This window comes from Olea europaea, chromosome 9, assembly GCF_002742605.1.
Source record: "Olea europaea var. sylvestris chromosome 9, O_europaea_v1, whole genome shotgun sequence".
Taxonomy (NCBI): domain Eukaryota; kingdom Viridiplantae; phylum Streptophyta; class Magnoliopsida; order Lamiales; family Oleaceae; genus Olea; species Olea europaea.
The window spans coordinates 14,610,406-14,632,496 of NC_036245.1; the positions used below are offsets into that span (position 1 = coordinate 14,610,406).

The 22,091-nt window shown below is 34.1% G+C and overlaps 3 protein-coding genes across 3 annotated transcripts; all 3 read left to right on the top strand.

The window, feature by feature from the left end:
* The first annotated feature begins 809 nt into the window (after positions 1-809).
* On the top strand, positions 810-2,492 carry LOC111399776 (probable aspartyl protease At4g16563). Its single transcript, XM_023027253.1, has one exon. It carries the CDS (start codon positions 922-924, stop codon positions 2,293-2,295), a length of 1,374 nt encoding a protein of 457 aa, XP_022883021.1. The 5' UTR covers positions 810-921; the 3' UTR covers positions 2,296-2,492.
* A 5,390-nt stretch (positions 2,493-7,882) lies between these two features.
* On the top strand, positions 7,883-8,493 carry LOC111400077 (2-Cys peroxiredoxin BAS1, chloroplastic-like). The gene is made up of 2 exons (XM_023027530.1): positions 7,883-8,026; positions 8,272-8,493. The coding sequence occupies exons 1-2, from the start codon at positions 7,898-7,900 to the stop codon at positions 8,386-8,388; spliced, it is 246 nt and encodes an 81-aa protein (XP_022883298.1). The 5' UTR covers positions 7,883-7,897; the 3' UTR covers positions 8,389-8,493.
* Positions 8,494-10,596: 2,103 nt separating this feature from the next.
* Positions 10,597-12,278, top strand: LOC111399777 (probable aspartyl protease At4g16563). Its single transcript, XM_023027254.1, has one exon. The coding sequence runs from the start codon at positions 10,708-10,710 to the stop codon at positions 12,079-12,081; it is 1,374 nt and encodes a 457-aa protein (XP_022883022.1). The 5' UTR covers positions 10,597-10,707; the 3' UTR covers positions 12,082-12,278.
* Positions 12,279-22,091: the final 9,813 nt, after the last annotated feature.

A 22,091-nucleotide genomic window follows, 5' to 3' on the forward strand; every position in this document is an offset into this window, starting at 1 on the left:
CTTGTTTGGGAGTGATTTTTTGGTCCAAAAAATTGATTTTTTTACCGTTATTTCATTATTCAGTCGTCATATTTAACTTCTTCTCTTACAGGTAGACCCCACTTTTCTCCTAACGATCAAAAAATCAATTCTCAAAATCACTTTCAAACAGGCTCTAAATCTATGAAAAATTAATTTTTACCTAAATGAAACAGGGCCATAATAGCAGGATGAATGTTTTCTTATATGTCACGGAAACTTGAGTATGCAGCCTAAACGTGGAACCTGTGCAAAAGTCGCAGCATACAATTATTTCTTGGACATTTGAAATTAACCCAACGGCCATATCCGTGGGCTCCAAATGCAAGATTTTTCTACTTATGAATCGGACATTTTAACGGCTAATAAGAAAGTGAAACAAACATTTGTCAATTGTTATAACAATATAAGTAAAATAAAATAATAATAAAAAAATTGATGTATGTTTAAAAGGATTAATTAGCTACAATAATTTTTTTTCCGCAAGTGGTTAATTACTTTCAAGACTTCTGAGAAAAATATTCAGTCTTATCGACTCCGAATATTAAGGGTTATTTAAACAATCATTTGAATAGATTCGTTGTACATAGAGATTATACAAATATAATAAAAAGACGAGGATTAGCTCATTTTCGAAGGTTAAGAATTAATATACTAAAGATGCAATTTTTCCAAAAATATTAGGACTGTTCTGTCCTTAACAAGGAAAATTTTGTTGGCTTCAATCGAATATGATTCTTCTTGATAAAGCAAACCGTTAGTGTCCCCCCTAAAATTTCATCTATAAGAAGCAGCCAAAAGCTGCAATATATTAAAAAGGAAGAAAAAGTTAAAATCAAGACTGTAGATAATTATCCTCGTCTTCTCATCTCCACACACTGAATTTCCATTACCAAATTCTCAATGCATCGCCTTTTAGTACTTTTCTCCCTTTTTTCTCTTCTCCCCATTTTTTCCTCAGCCCATAAAATCACCCTCTCCCTCTCCTCCGCCGTAGCACCACCACTCAGCAGCCCATGGCAGAAACTCAACCAACTCGCCGCTGCATCTCTGGCAAGAGCCCACCACCTCAAACACCCAAAAACCAACATTTCAGTCACCAAAGCACCCCTCTTTCCCAAGAGCTACGGCGGCTATTCTGTCTCTCTCAGCTTTGGAACGCCGACGCAGACACTATCCTTTGTCATGGACACAGGCAGTAGCCTAGTCTGGTTCCCATGCACACAGAGGTATAAATGCAGTTCCTGCAATTTTCCTAACATAAATTCTGTGAATATATCGAGGTTTATACCAAAATCATCATCTTCTGTGAAGATTTTGGGCTGCAAAAACCCGAAATGTAGATTGGTTTACCCCAATCTTGAATGTAAACAATGTGACAAAAAGTCCACCAGTTGTACTGAAACTTGTCCACCGTATATAATTCAGTACGGTTCTGGATCAACCGGCGGGCGATTGTTATCGGAAACTCTAGTTTTCCCCGAAAAATCTGTGGAGAATTTCATGGTCGGCTGCTCCTTATTCTCATCCCGGCAGCCTTCGGGCATTGCCGGATTTGGTCGTGGGCCGGAGTCATTGCCAGTCCAAATGGGCCTGAATAAATTCTCATACTGCCTAGTTTCTCACCGGTTCGACGACATGCCGGTAAGTAGCGAACTGGTTCTAATCAGTGGCGGCGCGGGCGCCACCAGGCCCACCACTGGTAATGCTACAATCAAGTACACCCCATTCCGCAAGAACCCAGTGGCTTCACATTCAGCATTTCAAGATTATTACTACGTAACACTTCGAAAAATCACCGTCGGAGGAACCCGCGTCAAAGTCCCATATAAATTCATGGTGCCGGGATCCGATGGAAACGGCGGCACTATAGTGGATTCCGGCTCCACCTTCACCGCCATGGATAATCAAGTGCATGAATTAGTTGCACAAGAATTTGAAAAACAAGTGGGGAAACATTATTCGAGAGCTGCAGATATCGAAAAAGAATCTGGATTAAGACCATGCTTCATTGTTTCAGGTGAAAAAACAATCAATTTGCCCAAATTAACTTTCAAATTCAAAGGAGGTGCAAAAATGGAGTTACCCATTGCAGATTATTTTTCATTTCTTGATGATTCTGTGATTTGCATGACTGTAGTCACAAATAATGGCATCGGTCAGGGGATTTTAGCAGGGCCATCAATAATTTTGGGTAATTATCAGCAGCAGAATTTTTACTTGGAGTATGATTTGGAAAATCAAAGGCTTGGATTCTTGAAACAAATTTGTCATTAATTTTTACCTGTTTGAATAAGTATTTGCTCCATAGTAGTAGGGTGGCAAAAAACAGAGCAAAATGATGTTTTTAATCATTAATTTTCTATCTTATTACTTATTAGATATATCTGTTCTTTTCTGACAGAAGAATTTATGTCTTGTAAAATTCCTTGATAAAATGTTGATGTATTTCGTAAATTCGTACTTTGTCTCGAGCTTGATCTGTGGAAACTTCTTCATTGATTTATACTTGGACATGTTTGACGGGACTTCTACCTCTTGTAGAAGACCTCTCGGAGGCTACACGTCAGCTTCCTTTGAAAGCTCTTCGAGCCAACTAATATATGTTTTCAGAAAATTGGTTAAACATGTTTAAAAGCAATTTTTTAGTTTCATAAGTAGTTTATGACTTTTCATAAGTTCTGGCAAGCAGACCCTTGTCTATCTAGTTAGTCGAATCGTAACATTCTCGAGGACATCGATGTTGGTCCCACAGGCTCAACTATGATATTGTTCGCTGGTGACCACATCTAACATTAATTTGGTATTAATATTGAAGTGGATTCAACGGTGGTACATATTTACCAACCGGCAACCCCTTTAGGCAGTAAATAGACGTGATCTAATTTCAATTCTTCTCACTGTTACAGCAGCACGAATCTCTATCCTATAACTCACATGCACCCAAAAATGCCAGCCACCGCTAAATTATCGCTTTGGTGATACATGGCACGATTTTCAAATACGTGACATGTAGAGCAATTTCTTATTCGACTTTACTACAGAAAGATATTTTAGTGAAAATAACCTTATGTCTGCTTCCTATAAAAAATAAAAATGCTTACAATCAAGAAAAGTATTTTTAAAAAATTATCAAAACATATTTAAAGCAATTTTGAATTTTTCAAAAGCTCTGTTAAACAAGCAGGTAGACATGTGATACACGAATAGATATTGATAAAAATAGTTGTCTTAGCTGCCACCGTTTCTATAATCTCTTCTCTTTATATTGCATGACTTTAGATTTGGATTACGTGACCAATTTACCTGTTGTAGGAACTCTATCGAGGTAAAAGAGCGAACTTTGCCTCTACTAAGAGTCTAAGATTCACTCAAGTTTTTAACAAGATTGTGTGTATTAACATTAAAACACCCATTGTATGACTAAATTTAATGCTTCCTTTCTCGTCAAAGTCAAGAAATTAAACAACACATCAAGATCAAGCATATATCTACAAGAATCAATCTACATCATTGACATTAAGTTTTAAGCAACACGATTCTTCTATCCATCATGAGCATCACATGTATAAGAAAAATAACAAATAATTAAAAGGAGGGAGGAAAGTTCGAGGAAGATTGCTAGAAATGCAAAATTATGCGAAGAACAAAATTGTAGGTCCAAGAAAAAGTTGATACTAGATGTAGATATCATATTTGTACAAATATGGAGAAATGAAATAGGAGTAGACCACTGCGAAAGGGAGAAGTTGACTTACACATTGAAGATGAGCAAAGGTTGCTGCGTTGCCTGTAGGAGCGTACTTCTTGCTATTGCCTTTAGGCTTAATATTAGAATTAGAGAAATGTTACCTTGCACCCACCATAACTGGAACATTAAATAAATTTCATGTTTGGACATGAATTATTTTAAGGTTAAGGACAATTGTTGTTCTTGCTTATCTTAATTAAGATCTTAATAGTTATGATAAGTTATAAAATAATATTTATATTCTAAATACTAAGGATTCTATAATAAGTATAGAAATTATAAGGCATCAATGCGATAATCTAATTCTTACATAAATCTGGCATGACGAATTTTGTCATGTAGATGAAATGCAATTCCAAAGTTACATAGAGATGTATACTTGGGATCAATTAATTTTGACAAGTACGAATTATGCATGTCTGGCACAATGACCAAATCTTCTTTTACTTGAAAAGAAGAAAGGTCTACATAATTACTGGTCTAATGCATACTGATGCATATTGACTCATTTCAATTGATGTCAGGTAATGTTTCTCTTATTTCATCAATGATGATGTATACTTGATGAAATTCAAACATGAAACTCTTGAAAGGTTCAAGGGATTCAAACTGGAAGGAGAGAAACAAGTAGGTAGAGATATTCTCGCATCAAGATCCGATCGATATGGAATATCTTAAAGATAAAATTCTAGATTATTTAAGAGAGAATGCGATTCTCTTTCAATGGACTCCTCCATATATACTGCAGCAGTGGTGTATCTGAAAGGATGAATCGTTAACTATTAGATATAATGCGATTAATAACAAGCCATGCAAATCTCCCAAAATCGTTTTGGGGTCATGCGCTAATTATAGTGTGCAGCACACTAAATCATGTCACATCTAAATTGGTTAACAGAATTCCATCAGAGTTATGAAAAGACAATAGTCCCAATTTATCTTGTATGAAAGTTTGGGGTCATGACGCTTATTTGAAGCGCCTTGAATCGGATAAGTTTGACACTAAATTCGATAAATACATATTTGTGAAATATTCAAAGCAGATATTTGAATATAAATTCTATTATCGTGAAGAAAGTCTTCTTCTCACGATATATTATCTTCTTAGAGAAAATATTTACTCTAGAGAGGACAGTGAGAGCAAAATAGAATTTGAAAGAGTTCAAGAGCCTACAGATATAGTTAACGAAGTAGATGAATCCGAGTTTTATCCCATATCTGATATGGGACATACTCTTAATCAGGGAGTAGAGACTCCTGAGGATATTGTCAGCTCTATGTGAATCTAGTAGGATCATTCGACTTTTAAGAAGGTGTGAATCCATGATTACTAATCAGGCATTGCTGATCTAGGATGATGAACCCACAAATTGCACAAAAATAAAGTCAAGTGTTGACTTAAAGGAGATAGAAAGAGGGCCATGAAACCCAAGATGAATTCGACGTATGTGAACAAGGTTTGGACCTTGGTCGACCCTCCTGATGGGATAAAATCCATAGGGTGTAAATGGTTTACAATAAAAGGTTGATATGGATAGGAAGGTCCATTCATACAATGCAAGGCTAGTAGCAATAGGTAACAAAAAAAGACAATATGTTGATTTTGATGAAACCTTTCGTCTGTAACCATGTTGAGGTCCATTTGGATTTTGGTTGCAATAGTTGCATACCGTGATTGTGGGTTAAAATAAATCTATTGGAGCTGAAATTTTCGATTTGATGAAAAAATCAAAATGTTTGATTTTATCAAATATGAAGACGAATTGTGTGTTTGCAAGAAGATAGTGGGAGTATTGTCGCATTCCTAATATTATATGTAAGATATAGGAAAAGACATCCCAATATTTCAATTGTTGAAATAATGGTTGTTAAATGATTTATTCATGAACGATATGGGGAAGCAACTTGATCTATAGAGATAGATCAAGAAGATCGCTTAACGCATCCCAATCTATATAGATTAAATTTTGAGAAGATTTTATATGGAAAAATTGGTTTACTCTTAAACGGTGTGTTGGAAAGGTTCCAAATATGAAACAATCGTTGATTCAATAGTGAAAACCTAATGCATGATTGCTTCAGAAGCAGCAAAGAGTTGCAATGTAGATCAAGATGTTCATTAATGAAGTTGGAATAGTTCCTAATATTGTTGATCACATGCCACTATATTGCGATAATAATAAAGTTATCGCTCAAGCGAAAGAACTAAGGTCTCATCAACGATCCAAACATGTATTAAAGCGGTATAATCTCATTAGAGAGATAACACATAGAAATGACGTAAAGAGAAGAACGAATTCCCACATTTGACAATATTGCAGATCCACTGACAAAGAGTTTTTGTAGCATAAAAATGATCATCATGTAGACTCTCATGATATTAGATACATAAGTGATTTGATTTAGTGCAAGTGAAAGTTTGTAAGTGTTATGCCCCAGGTCCAATCAACCTTGGATATAAATATTTTTTGATATATAATTAATGCAATTTAATGGCAGATCTATTATTTAATTAATAAATAATTAAATTAAATAATAGAGTCCGTAGATTTAAATTTTCGTAATTTGTTAATCACAAGGAGTAGCGATTGTGAGATACAAATTACATATGATTGAATCTTAAATCATCCGTGGTCGTAAGTAATAATGAGATATGAATATCGTTATTATAGATAAACCATCACGTGTGACATTTCTTACTTGTGAAGTAAGTAGCTGATCTTACAAGCTAAAGTGTGATAACACTTAAATGAACACGTGAATGTTTTGTTATAGAACAAAACATTGGAGATCCACCAAGAGATTCCACATGGATAACTATTTGAGTGTCAGTGGTTAATCTCTAATGTTCGGTAATGAGATTGGTCCTTTGACTTGAGGTCGTCATAATATCTTATATGAGGACAGTCATGCTTTGACGGTGTTGGATGTTGCTCTGCCAAGGGCCATTAATACAGCATCGTTCGGGTATGTCAAGAATCGTATGAAGGTTGTGAATGACCAATAGAGGATTCGTCACTCTTAGTAGTAGAAGATTATGATCAGCGTTTCATTCAATTAAGTCGATAACAAAATCTTGGGCCAAGGTGTATTCATAAGTCGAATAGGAGTTTTCGACTTATATTGACTTAATAGTGGAGTGAAAGATATAATCGATATTTGGGATTGACACACTTCCATATCTCGTAATTGATCGGATCATATTGACGAAGTGATTATAGTTTCACGGTAAACGAATGAGTTTGGTTTTGTCATACCACATGACATTTCCCGTCACATGTATTGCCCTGACACATTGCTAGATGTCAATTTTGGACGGCGAGTGTGAATTAGTGATAAATTAAAAAGGTGTTTTAATTTATCAATTTTGATTAGATCAAAATAATATTTCACATCGTTGGACATCGTGATCGGGAACCTGATGGATCGCACACAAAAGAGAATTAAAAATTACAATTTGTCAATTAATTAATTTAACAATCGTTGGATAAATTAATTAATTGAGTTGGTTATTTATAGGTCCGAATTAATTAATTGGATTAATTAATTCACAGACTGAATTTAAATAAATGGATTAATTAAATATTGGACCGGACCAGACCAGACCCGTTTGGACTTATATAAATACATGAGTAGGATTTTCAATCCAAAAAAAAAAGTTTTCTGTGTGGATCACCGTTAGAGGTTGGACAATTGGACAACTGTGGATGACGAATCAAGATTGCTGGAACGAAAAGAATAACAAAGAAGTTTGCAGATTTGAAAAATGTACAATCTTTTCACAATTTCTATCTAAACACAAAGGAATTCCTGATGGGAATCGAAATCTGTTTTATTTTTTGCTGCGCATGTTAAGTAGATTCCCAACAGTAAGAATACAGAAAGCCTTGTAATGATGTTAAAGTCGATAATGAGCCCATAAATATAGCTTACGCCTGTTCGTGATGTGGCGAGGGTATTTGAATGGATAATTACCCTTCATCTTAATATTATACAGCTTTTAAAATTTACGGAAGTTGACTGGGCTTGTTCCTTTCAGTCTATCTCGTAGTTGGGGCTACTTGAGTTGCTTATTCTTAAACTTCGGAGGATGTAAAAACACTACAACCCGTAATTTCTTATGCAGTCATGGTGCTGTTCCAGGGAATTGCATTGAGAGGACTTTTTATCATTGATAAGGAAGGAGTGATTCAACACTCCACCATCAACAATCTTGTGATTGGCCGAAGTGTTGATGAAACACTGAGAACTCCCCAGGTAACACTATATATATTCACTATAACGAACAAGACAGACGTCTAGGATTTGGTCCCTCGAAACCCATGATACCGTTCGGCAAAACTTGATTGAAGTTCACAGGAAAATGCTATAGCAACATATTTTCATTGTGTGGTACTATAAAGTATCACTAAGGTAAATAACTCGGCTTCCATAGTTTGTTTACTTCTATGCATTTTAGAATTTCGATGAGTTTTTATTTATGGCACAAGCTGCTTCTGCAGGCCTTTCAATATGTTCAGGAGAAGCCAGATGAAGTATGCCCAGCAGGATGGAAGCCTGGGGAGAAGTCTATGAAACCAGATCCCAAGCTCAGCAAGGAATACTTTGCTTCTATATAGGTAAATATTGAACTGAGAACACAACGGTATTGTTATTTCTTAAATCGGAGAGGTTGTAAGAAAATGTTTTTAAGGCTACTATTGAGTTTTGGATGTTGCTTTGCACACCTTCGCTATACTGAACTCGTGTTTGGCCCTCATTTTTTAAAACTCATATATTTTTAATCTCATTGTCAACCACATATTTCGTGAGACGAGTAATTTTAATCAACTTTTCATTAACTTCTAATAAAATATATTAAAAGTTTGATTTTTAACTAAACCAAATAGGGGTTGAATGTGTCAAGCGTTCAAAATAGTGTCACATAGCATTAGATTCCTTGATATTTTTCCCCTCGTACTCACTTGGCATTTTATTACTTCAAGTGGAAAATTCATAGTCTTGAGCTTGACTCTAGCCGATCATCAATCGATGGCGTGTCCATCAATTTTACCGTAGTGGCATGTTTTGAACTCATAATAGTTTATATGAATAAGGAATCAGTGATCGGTAAATAAAAGTCGAAAGAATAATGATGGTAAGTTGGTAAAATAATCGATGATCAATGAGGAATCGATACATAGCGTATCTATCAATTTCACCATGGTAGCATCTTACTCTGTCAAAAGAATAAGTAATGCTTCTTTGATCAAGAGAAGACTTGGTCCTATTTGAGCTTCATTCTTTAAAATTTTATTTTTTTCAATCTCATTTTTAACTATGCACTCTCTTAATAAAATAATTTTAAATGTAAATTTAAAAAATTTCTCCATTTTGGAATTATATATTTTTCCAAAAAACTTATAATTACAGAATCTACTTTTTGAAATGAAGCTGAAACAGAGCCTTAGTTCCCTGAGTACAAGGAATAACTCACAGGCACCACACCTGCAACGCAGCATCTGTGTAGTGTCTTTTTATTTTTGTGATTTTTGACAAGAAATAATGATAATGCGTCAAATGGAATTTTGTAATAATTCTAAGAAAATTTGATAGTACCTGTAACAAAACTCTAGTTCTTAGAGAAAGCAAAATGCTATTGTTGTGACATGATGGTACGTTCGTAGACCCTTTGACAAAAGGACCAGAAACCAGCTGTTTTTTTTTGTCGCCGAAATCCCCTCTTATGCAATTTTGTCAAGGATCATGCTATATGTACACAATCTTTTACACACTACTCACAATATAAAGTGGGGACCACAGCTCGAATTATTTAATAACAGGTGGGACCCGCATGTTTGTGAGGGGGTATAAACCATTTGATAACCCCCTTGTATGTACATACATCTTTATCCTTTGTCAAATGGGGACTAGAACAAAGATACGACCTCAAATCCATATTTGTTGACAATTAATTTCTTAATCACATTTTTCTATTAATTTTTTAACCATATGTTTTACCAACTTTTATATAACATCTTGTTTGGGAGTGATTTTTTGGTCCAAAAAATTGATTTTTTTACCGTTATTTCATTATTCAGTCGTCATATTTAACTTCTTCTCTTACAGGTAGACCCCACTTTTCTCCTAACGATCAAAAAATCAATTCTCAAAATCACTTTCAAACAGGCTCTAAATCTATGAAAAATTAATTTTTACCTAAATGAAACAGGGCCATAATAGCAGGATGAATGTTTTCTTATATGTCACGGAAACTTGAGTATGCAGCCTAAACGTGGAACCTGTGCAAAAGTCGCAGCATACAATTATTTCTTGGACATTTGAAATTAACCCAACGGCCATATCCGTGGGCTCCAAATGCAAGATTTTTCTACTTATGAATCGGACATTTTAACGGCTAATAAGAAAGTGAAACAAACATTTGTCAATTGTTATAACAATATAAGTAAAATAAAATAATAATAAAAAAATTGATGTATGTTTAAAAGGATTAATTAGCTACAATAATTTTTTTTCCGCAAGTGGTTAATTACTTTCAAGACTTCTGAGAAAAATATTCAGTCTTATCGACTCCGAATATTAAGGGTTATTTAAACAATCATTTGAATAGATTCGTTGTACATAGAGATTATACAAATATAATAAAAAGACGAGGATTAGCTCATTTTCGAAGGTTAAGAATTAATATACTAAAGATGCAATTTTTCCAAAAATATTAGGACTGTTCTGTCCTTAACAAGGAAAATTTTGTTGGCTTCAATCGAATATGATTCTTCTTGATAAAGCAAACCGTTAGTGTCCCCCCTAAAATTTCATCTATAAGAAGCAGCCAAAAGCTGCAATATATTAAAAAGGAAGAAAAAGTTAAAATCAAGACTGTAGATAATTATCCTCGTCTTCTCATCTCCACACACTGAATTTCCATTACCAAATTCTCAATGCATCGCCTTTTAGTACTTTTCTCCCTTTTTTCTCTTCTCCCCATTTTTTCCTCAGCCCATAAAATCACCCTCTCCCTCTCCTCCGCCGTAGCACCACCACTCAGCAGCCCATGGCAGAAACTCAACCAACTCGCCGCTGCATCTCTGGCAAGAGCCCACCACCTCAAACACCCAAAAACCAACATTTCAGTCACCAAAGCACCCCTCTTTCCCAAGAGCTACGGCGGCTATTCTGTCTCTCTCAGCTTTGGAACGCCGACGCAGACACTATCCTTTGTCATGGACACAGGCAGTAGCCTAGTCTGGTTCCCATGCACACAGAGGTATAAATGCAGTTCCTGCAATTTTCCTAACATAAATTCTGTGAATATATCGAGGTTTATACCAAAATCGTCATCTTCTGTGAAGATTTTGGGCTGCAAAAACCCGAAATGTAGATTGGTTTACCCCAATCTTGGATGTAAACAATGTGATAAAAATTCCACCAGTTGTACTGAAACTTGTCCACCGTATATAATTCAGTACGGTTCTGGATCAACCGGCGGGCTATTGTTGTCGGAAACTCTAGTTTTCCCCGAAACATCTGTGGAGAATTTCATGGTCGGCTGCTCCTTATTCTCATCCCGGCAGCCTTCGGGCATTGCCGGATTTGGTCGTGGGCCGGAGTCATTGCCAGTCCAAATGGGCCTGAAGAAATTCTCATACTGCCTAGTTTCTCACCGGTTCGACGACATGCCGGTAAGTAGCGAACTGGTTCTAATCAGAGGCGGCGCGGGCGCCACCAGGCCCACCACTGGTAATGCTACAATCAAGTACACCCCATTCCACAAGAACCCAGTGGCTTCACGTTCAGCATTTCAAGATTATTACTACGTAACACTTCGAAAAATCACCGTCGGAGGAACCCGCGTCAAAGTCCCATATAAATTCCTGGTGCCGGGATCCGATGGAAACGGCGGCACTATAGTGGATTCCGGCTCCACCTTCACCGTCATGGATAATCAAGTGCATGAATTAGTTGCACAAGAATTTGAAAAACAAGTGGGGAAACATTATCCCAGAGCTGCAGATGTCGAAAAAGAATCTGGATTAAGACCATGCTTCATTGTTTCAGGTGAAAAAACAATCAATTTGCCCAAATTAACTTTCAAATTCAAAGGAGGTGCAAAAATGGAGTTACCCATTGCAGATTATTTTTCATTTCTTGATGATTCTGTGATTTGCATGACTGTAGTCACAAATAATGGCATCGGTCAGGGGATTTTAGCAGGGCCATCAATAATTTTGGGTAATTATCAGCAGCAGAATTTTTACTTGGAGTATGATTTGGAAAATCAAAGGCTTGGATTCTTGAAACAAATTTGTCATTAATTTTTACCTGTTTGAATAAGTATTTGCTCCATAGTAGTAGGGTGGCAAAAAACAGAGCAAAATGATGTTTTTAATCATTAATTTTCTATCTTATTACTTATTAGATATATCTGTTCTTTTCTGACAGAAGAATTTATGTCTTGTAAAATTCCTTGATAAAATGTTGATGTATTTCGTAAATTCGTACTTTGTCTCGAGCTTGATCTGTGGAAACTTCTTCATTGATTTATACTTGGACATGTTTGACGGGACTTCTACCTCTTGTAGAAGACCTCTCGGAGGCTACACGTCAGCTTCCTTTGAAAGCTCTTCGAGCCAACTAATATATGTTTTCAGAAAATTGGTTAAACATGTTTAAAAGCAATTTTTTAGTTTCATAAGTAGTTTATGACTTTTCATAAGTTCTGGCAAGCAGACCCTTGTCTATCTAGTTAGTCGAATCGTAACATTCTCGAGGACATCGATGTTGGTCCCACAGGCTCAACTATGATATTGTTCGCTGGTGACCACATCTAACATTAATTTGGTATTAATATTGAAGTGGATTCAACGGTGGTACATATTTACCAACCGGCAACCCCTTTAGGCAGTAAATAGACGTGATCTAATTTCAATTCTTCTCACTGTTACAGCAGCACGAATCTCTATCCTATAACTCACATGCACCCAAAAATGCCAGCCACCGCTAAATTATCGCTTTGGTGATACATGGCACGATTTTCAAATACGTGACATGTAGAGCAATTTCTTATTCGACTTTACTACAGAAAGATATTTTAGTGAAAATAACCTTATGTCTGCTTCCTATAAAAAATAAAAATGCTTACAATCAAGAAAAGTATTTTTAAAAAATTATCAAAACATATTTAAAGCAATTTTGAATTTTTCAAAAGCTCTGTTAAACAAGCAGGTAGACATGTGATACACGAATAGATATTGATAAAAATAGTTGTCTTAGCTTCCACCGTTTCTATAATCTCTTCTCTTTATATTGCATGACTTTAGATTTGGATTACGTGACCAATTTACCTGTTGTAGGAACTCTATCGAGGTAAAAGAGCGAACTTTGCCTCTACTAAGAGTCTAAGATTCACTCAAGTTTTTAACAAGATTGTGTGTATTAACATTAAAACACCCATTGTATGACTAAATTTAATGCTTCCTTTCTCGTCAAAGTCAAGAAATTAAACAACACATCAAGATCAAGCATATATCTACAAGAATCAATCTACATCATTGACATTAAGTTTTAAGCAACACGATTCTTCTATCCATCATGAGCATCACATGTATAAGAAAAATAACAAATAATTAAAAGGAGGGAGGAAAGTTCGAGGAAGATTGCTAGAAATGCAAAATTATGCGAAGAACAAAATTGTAGGTCCAAGAAAAAGTGATACACGTTGAGTAAGGAATAAAGCAGGATCCGAGAAGAACGATGCTTAGGGTCGAAGTCATGTGAATGAGTTGTGAATCAAACCAAAATAAACGAGTCATCCACGTGGGTTTAGAAAGCCACTCTTTTGGACTCAAAAGTCATGATATATTATAAAAGTGATGGGGCCATGGAGATAGTGGTTGGTGTAAGCACCTAATAAATATTCTTTACCTTTCTTCCATTTATCACCACTTGTCCTATTGAAATTATCAAAGATTTGTTATCTTGATAGAGTTTTAAGTAAATGTTTTGCGTAGATAATGCGTTATGTGGAAAAATGTGAAGTATAGCCCATGTTTGACTGACACAATTTTCATGGAAAATGGAATTCCATCATCCACCAATATTGTACGTTTGATGGCAAAAGTTTTTCATGAAATTCGTTTTCCATCTTTTTCTCTACACACTAGTATTTTCCATGATTTGGTGGAATTTTTATTTTTTATTTATTTTTATTATTATTATTATTATTATTATTATTTTTTGCAACGGGAACAAATTGTAGGAACAATTGTAAAAGAGAACATTCCTTAAATTGACAATTTTTATATAAAATAAAGCTAAACAAACACCAAAATATAGATGATTTTTGGATCTGTTTTTTCCTTTTTTTTTTTTTGGAAGCAAATTTTAGGAACAATTGTAGAAGTTGATATTCCTTAATTTGAAAATTTTCATGAAAAACAAAGTCAAACGAACACCAAAAGACACTTTTATTTTAACATTTTTCAGGTGAAAAATTATATCAATCAATGGCAACTCTTACGAAAACAAATTTTAGGCAATTCGATTTCCTTCAATTCATTTTCTTTCCACTCAAATTTCATCTTTGCAATCAAATGGACCCTTAAATTTATTGTCCACATATGTTTATTCAGTATTGTCTAAAGTGGACCGTGTGATATGTTACTTATTGCATCTGGCTTTACCTAGGTGCACCCAGACTCGTAAGACGTGATGTTTGAGCTTTACGTCTTTTAGACTCTTGACTTTGATAGATGACGAAATCAGGATGGAAAAAATTAATTACGATGCTATGTTTCGGTTTGAAAAATGAGGTAAAATACACATGCAAAACTTCCTAGAAGTAAGAAAGGAATAACTACAAGGACTGGTGTACATTTGGCAATTGATTTAAAGTAAATTGTGGATATAGTAAGATACTTGTTGACCTCAAAATTTGTCCAAATTATGGATACAATAAATTAAGACACCTACTGACCTTAAAATTCATTCGATCAAGTGATCAACAGATCATGGCCACTGCTTCGTTCATCTAGCATTAACTGCACATTGAAATACGACATTAGGGTGCAAAGGTTACCATTCCAAAAAAAAAAAAAAAAAAAAAAAAAAAAAAAAAAAAAAAAAAGCCACCGTTTCTATAATCTCTTCTCTTTATATTGCATGACTTTAGATTTGGATTACGTGACCAATTTACCTGTTGTAGGAACTCTATCGAGGTGAAAGAGCGAACTTTGCCTCTACTAAGAGTCTAAGACTCACTCAAGTTTTTAACAAGATTGTGTGTATTAACATTAAAACACCCATTGTATGACTAAATTTAATGCTTCCTTTCTCGTCAAAGTCAAGAAATTAAACAACACATCAAGATCAAGCATATATTTACAAGAATCAATCTACATCATTGACGTTAAGTTTTAAGCAACACGATTCTTCTATCCATCATGAGCATCACATGTATAAGAAAAATAACAAATAATTAAAAGGAGGGAGGAAAGTTCGAGGAAGATTGCTAGAAATGCAAAATTATGCGAAGAACAAAATTGTAGGTCCAAGAAAAAGTCATACACGTTGAGTTAGGAATAAAGTGGGATCCGAGAAGAACGATGCTTAGGGTCGAAGTCATGTGAATGAGTTGTGAATCAAACCAAAATAAACGAGTCATCCACGTGGGTTTAGAAAGCCACTCTTTTGGACTCAAAAGTCATAATATATTATAAAAGTGATGGGGGCCATGGAGATAGTGGTTGGTGTAAGCACCTAATAAATATTCTTTACCTTTCTTCCATTTATCACCACTTGTCCTATTGAAATTATCAAAGATTTGTTATCTTGATAGAGTTTTAAGTAAATGTTTTGCGTAGATAATGCGTTATGTGGAAAAATGTAAAGTATAGTCCATTTTTTGATTGACACAATTTTCATGGAAAATGGAATTCCATCATCCACCAATATTGTACGTTTGATGGCAAAAGTTTTCCATGAAATTCGTTTTTCATCTTTTTCTCTACACACTTGCATTTTTCATGATTTGGTGGAATTTTTATTTTTTATTTATTTATTTATTTATTATTATTATTATTTTTTTTTTTTTTTTTTTAATAATGGAAACAAATTGTAGGAACAATTGTAAAAGAGAACATCCCTTAAATTGACAATTTTTATATAAAATAAAGCTAAACAAACACCAAAATATAGATGATTTTTGGATCTGTTTTTTCCTTCTTCTTTTTTTTTGGAAGCAAATTTTAGGAACAATTGTAGACGTAGATATTCCTTAAATTGAAAATTTTCATGAAAAACAAAGTCAAACGAACACCAAAAGACACTTTTATTTTAACATTTTTCAGGTGAAAAATTATATCAATCAAACACCATTAATTGGCAACTCCTACTAAAACAAATTTTAGGCAATTCGATTCCCTTCAATTCATTTTCTTTTCACTCAAATTTCATCTTTGCAATCAAATGGACCCTTAAATTTATTGTCCATATATGTTTATTCAGTATTGTCTAAAGTGGACCGTGTGATATGTTACTTATTGCATCTGGCTTTACCTAGGTGCACCCAGACTCGTAAGACGTGATGTTTGAGCTTTACGTCTTTTAGACTCTTGACTTTGATGGATGACGAAATGAGGATGGAAAAAATTAATTACGATGCTATGTTCGGTTTGAAAAATGAGGTAAAATACACATGCAAAACTTCCTAGAAGTAAGAAAGGAATAACTACAAGGACCGGTGTACATTGGGCAATTGATTTAAAGTAAATTGTGGATATATTAATATACTTGTTGACCTGAAAATTTGTCCAAAATATGGATACAATAAATTAAGACACCTATTGACCTAAAAAAAAAAAAAGTCCGATGATTCTTTTACTAAGATTTAGATTAATATACATCTTAAGTATAATGGTTAAGCAAGACACACAGCTCTCTCACATGAAGGAGCCCCCACCTCGGCGTGGGCCCCCTTATGTGAGAGGACTGTACTTGTACAGTTCGAGTTGGATTGTACAAGCATCTTTATCCTAAGTATAAATGGACTCTCTCTCTCTCTCTCTCACACACAAAACACATAGAGGTAGGGAAATAGACCAAGAAGGGTTTGGTGGACCGAGCCCTTGCTCAACCTCAAGCTCAAGAAGAAGTTGCTTGATTTGATCAGCCCAACCCAATTTGCCTCATCGATGCCCAATCAATTAATGTAATAACCTTTCGTCACATGAATGCCATGTAATTTATAGATATAACAACATTCATAAGTTTCCAATTTTGCTAATTTCTAAGTTGAAGTAGGTGTTAACGAAATTATCGCCTTTAGTGTTATTGTAGGTAAGATTAGCAACTTAACAAAATAAAATTTTAATTTGAGCTTTTATTGAATGAACTACGTCCAGTCAATCAAACGAACCCCAAAAGTTAGTGCTAATTTTGTCAATTATCCATTTTAATTTGACAAGCCATCCAGATGTTAGTTGAATGGACCAACATTGACTAAAGTGAAACCCAACCTTACACAAATCAACATGACTTAAATTCTGGGGGAAAAAACCACATATGCACTACTTAAAAAAATATATTCTCAATATACTATATCTTGCAATATATCTATAAAAAAAATACTATATAAAGATAATAATATTGTTAGAAATACTTGATCCCTTAATTACTCTCAAAAACATTTCGTAACTGAAATTAAACTACAAAACGATAAACTACTCTGAATTAAATACATTCTCATAAATTAAACCAATTCAAAAAAAAATTAAATGGAGAACAATACTCAGCATTTTGGGGAGAAATTCTGTTGGTATTTCTTCTTTCGCTTCAAGAATAAAAAACTGGAATCTGCTAAATCATTCAATCAAAACCATCCTTCAATTCAGTAACTCCTTCCTTTACTCCATTATTTCATGTTTTCATGTAACGATAATATTTGTAATATGTTATATATATTTGGATTCAGTGTGATGATTCTAACACAGGAACTATAGAACATCTAATGTTTGAACTGTATGTAATAAAACTGACCATGTGAATTAACGGAAACTCTATTTTATTTTATTTTTCTTTTGAATTAACTTTGCTGATAACTTGTGGTACGTCTTCAAGTAAGAAATCTTATGTAACTGACTGTTTGCCCTCTTTATGGTTTTTATTCGCTGTAATCTGATTTACTGTGGCAGTCCATATGAATCTGAATTCTCCATAATGTGCGATATATGATCAATGAATAAGGTAATAAACTAGAATGTAGATGAACCTGATAAACAAGTTTTGCAACATGTACTAATCAGCTATATATCTTAAATACTTATTAAAGCAAATGAGATTTTCTCATAAATTGACAATTCTATACAACTGTTTCGTCTGTTTAGAGAATTAGCTGAAATCGAAATTGATGTATTAATCTGTTTTGCCTTTGCCTTTTCCTTTTGCTTTGATTAAAAATTATTAGACAACATGTATAGATTTCAGTTAAACATCTAATGTATTTGTAAAGCATATTAATATGTTATAAAATGTTGTTGTTATTTATTTATTTTTTTTCATTTTTTTATTCCACGGGTCTCCATCCACCGAATTTATGTGCCAAGTTTCTGGCGAGAATAAAAAGCACCTTGTGAATTTGAGGGAAATGACATGCGTTTGCAATCAGTTTTAGATAGACAGCGTTCTCTGTACACATGCATTGGTTATGATCGGGCAAAGGGACAAGTGCCTTAAAAATATTGTTCCAGCTATCACACAAAGGAGTCTTACATTGACACTTACTCAGGTAGCATCGTTCTACTCGAGAATCGTGAATGTTGGCATTATAATAACAATCAATGCGGTGTCGGTATATATATCCACCAAAGTTGAGGAAACATCCAAGAAAACCTAAGAAGACAAGGAGACGGGCAAGGGCAGAGACGATTATGCCAAAAGGGGCACAAAGAAGAACTTGAACGCAACTTCTACCGCTGAGCCATGTGGGAAAACGTAAGCGAGTTTTAGACATAGTAAACCCACCAATGACAAATATTTAATACTTTTAAGTGTTGGCGAAACAAGTTTTGAATAAGTGTTTAAATGAAATCATTTGTATTGGGTACATGAAATTGATTTTTTTTATTTGAATAAAATCTTTTCAATTTTGGAATTTGACTTGTAGTTTTCAGTATCTCTTTTTGGATATTGCGTGAGACTTCCTATTTCACAACCACATGCTATAAAATCCCGCATAAACATTATGCAATGACATTATTACACTAAAATGTTATTTTAAACTTTCGGTATCAACAAAATCATGTTTTTAACTCCATAGTGACGAATGTTTGCTTTTAGAATATATGGAAGAATCCCTTTAGTGAGTTTTCTGTAAGATGTATTATAAATACAATTTTAAAAAATGTGCTATCGTTGATAATTGTGATATATGTAGTATCAAAATAAATGGTACAGAACTTCGCCCTCGAATAATGTTACAATTATATGTCATGTAGAAGCGATTCTAGACGTGATGCATTATTGATACACAACATTATATAATATGTTGTTACAATAGATAACGTTTGCAAACATTCGAAAATGGATAGTACATACATGTAGCTTAACAACAGGATCAAAGTAGTGGCAAGTAAGGATAAGCTATTTAAACCGTGAAATAAAACGACTGCAACAAGAACCCATGTAAAGAGAAATGACAATCCTCATGTAATGAACCACCAAAAACATCCAATAATGACAGAAATAGCATGTTGGAATTTTTATATAAAATAAAGCTAAACAAACACCAAAATATAGATGATTTTTGGATCTGTTTTTTCCTTCTTCTTTTTTTTTGGAAGCAAATTTTAGGAACAATTGTAGACGTAGATATTCCTTAAATTGAAAATTTTCATGAAAAACAAAGTCAAACGAACACCAAAAGACACTTTTATTTTAACATTTTTCAGGTGAAAAATTATATCAATCAAACACCATTAATTGGCAACTCCTACTAAAACAAATTTTAGGCAATTCGATTCCCTTCAATTCATTTTCTTTTCACTCAAATTTCATCTTTGCAATCAAATGGACCCTTAAATTTATTGTCCATATATGTTTATTCAGTATTGTCTAAAGTGGACCGTGTGATATGTTACTTATTGCATCTGGCTTTACCTAGGTGCACCCAGACTCGTAAGACGTGATGTTTGAGCTTTACGTCTTTTAGACTCTTGACTTTGATGGATGACGAAATGAGGATGGAAAAAATTAATTACGATGCTATGTTCGGTTTGAAAAATGAGGTAAAATACACATGCAAAACTTCCTAGAAGTAAGAAAGGAATAACTACAAGGACCGGTGTACATTGGGCAATTGATTTAAAGTAAATTGTGGATATATTAATATACTTGTTGACCTGAAAATTTGTCCAAAATATGGATACAATAAATTAAGACACCTATTGACCTTAAAGTTCATTCGATCAAGTGATCAACAGATAATGGCTACTTCTTCATTCATCTAGTATTAACTGCACATTGAAATACGCCACTAAGGTGCAGAGGTTACCATTCCAAAAAAAAAAAAGTTCGATAATTCTTTTACTAAGATTTAGATTAATATACATCATAAGTATAAGGGTTTAGCAAGACACACAGCCCCCTCATGTGAGGGGGCTGTACTTGTACAGTTCGAGATGGACTGTACGAGTATCTTTACCCTAATTATAAATTGACTCTCTCTCTCTCTCTCTCTCTCTCTCTCTCACACACACACACAGAGGTAGGGAAATAGACCAAGATGGGTTTGGTGGACCGTGCCCTTGTTCAACCTCAAGCTCAAGAAGAAGTTGCTTGATTTGATCAGCCCAACCCAATTTGCATCATTGATGCCCAATCGATTAATGTGATAACCTTTCGTCACATGAATGCCACGTCATTTATAGATATTTCTAAGTTGAAGTACGTGTTAAAAAATTATTGCCTTTAGTGTTATTGTAGGTAAGATTAGCAACTTAACGAAAGAAAATTTTAATTTGAGCTTTTATTGAATGAACTACGGCCAATCAATCAAACGAACCCCAAAAGTTAGTGCTAATTTTGTAAATTATCCATTTTAATTTTACAAGCTATCCAGATGTTAGTTGAATGGACCAACATTGACTGAAGTGAAGCCCAACCATACACAAATCAACATGACTTAAATTCTGGCCCTACTTATATACGTAGATGGTGAGGCCCGGCCCTCTAAAACATATAACAATCGGGTTACTTTCATTTTTGGTAATTGAACTTTCGGTGAGATCTCATTTAGGTCACTCAACTTTAATTTATCACAATCTAAACATTGAATTTCAATTTGTTTCATTCTTAGTCACTCTGTTAGCTCATGTTAATGAACTTAACATCACAAAAGTGGCCCACGAAAAAAAACAAAACTAGCAACTTAGTGCTTTCTTAGTGTTTTTAAGTATTTATAAGTTTTGGGTCTCACAAACTTTGTTGACAATAGGTGACTGGTAATTTGTAAAACCTATAAAATATTTTGATAAAAATTATATTTGACTAGTTTGAAAAAACTTAAACTTTGTCAAACATGCACTTGAGACGGGCTCATCACACAACTTTGGCATATCATTATTTGATAGCTTATTTTCTTCCAATATTTACTCGAACCTAAATATCGAATCAAAGTTATCCCAACGAGCATAACATGTTGGACTTGAGTGAAATCAAGAGCTCCAACTTCGTCTAATACTTATAAGTTGGAGCCCATTTTTAGTCTTAGATTAATTAATTTCTACTTTATCATAAACATACTTTGGTAAAGTAAAATAAAATAGTATATAGAGATAATTAAGCCCCCATTTGACCCCATTTTTTTGGAAATGAAAATGGGGAAAATAGTGTTTTTTTTTATTTATAAATTGAGTGATTGAAAAAGAAAGAAATTTTTTCGATTTATGTGTAATATTATTTTATGGAAGAATGTGTGGTTGAAAATAAAATAGAGAAATATGAAATTTATTGTAATGGGATTCTAACGGATGCTAATTGTTTTCCATTATAGTTTTAAATACATTTGGTCATTACCTAAGTTTAGTTAATGACAACTTTTGAGAAAAGTGTGTGGTACGTCAGTTGTATGGTCACCTTTGCATTGAGATGGTTGTCATATAGAAATTAGATCAACTTTTGCTCTTTGTTACCTTCAATGCTTAAAGTTTCTTACCTGCCAACCACCCACGCACTCATCCACACATCACTATTCTATCAACAATATATACATATATATAGATATAGATACATGGACACATAGATATATATGTATCTATGTACATGCATTATT

Coding starts and splice junctions, on each gene's coding strand:
- LOC111399776 (XM_023027253.1), top strand. CDS start 922: ATGCATCGCCTTTTAGTACTTTTCTCCCTTTTTTCTCTTCTCCCCATT.
- LOC111400077 (XM_023027530.1), top strand. CDS start 7,898: ATGGTGCTGTTCCAGGGAATTGCATTGAGAGGACTTTTTATCATTGAT. Junction 8,027..8,271: donor AAACACTGAGAACTCCCCAG/GTAACACTATAT, acceptor CTGCTTCTGCAG/GCCTTTCAATATGTTCAGGA.
- LOC111399777 (XM_023027254.1), top strand. CDS start 10,708: ATGCATCGCCTTTTAGTACTTTTCTCCCTTTTTTCTCTTCTCCCCATT.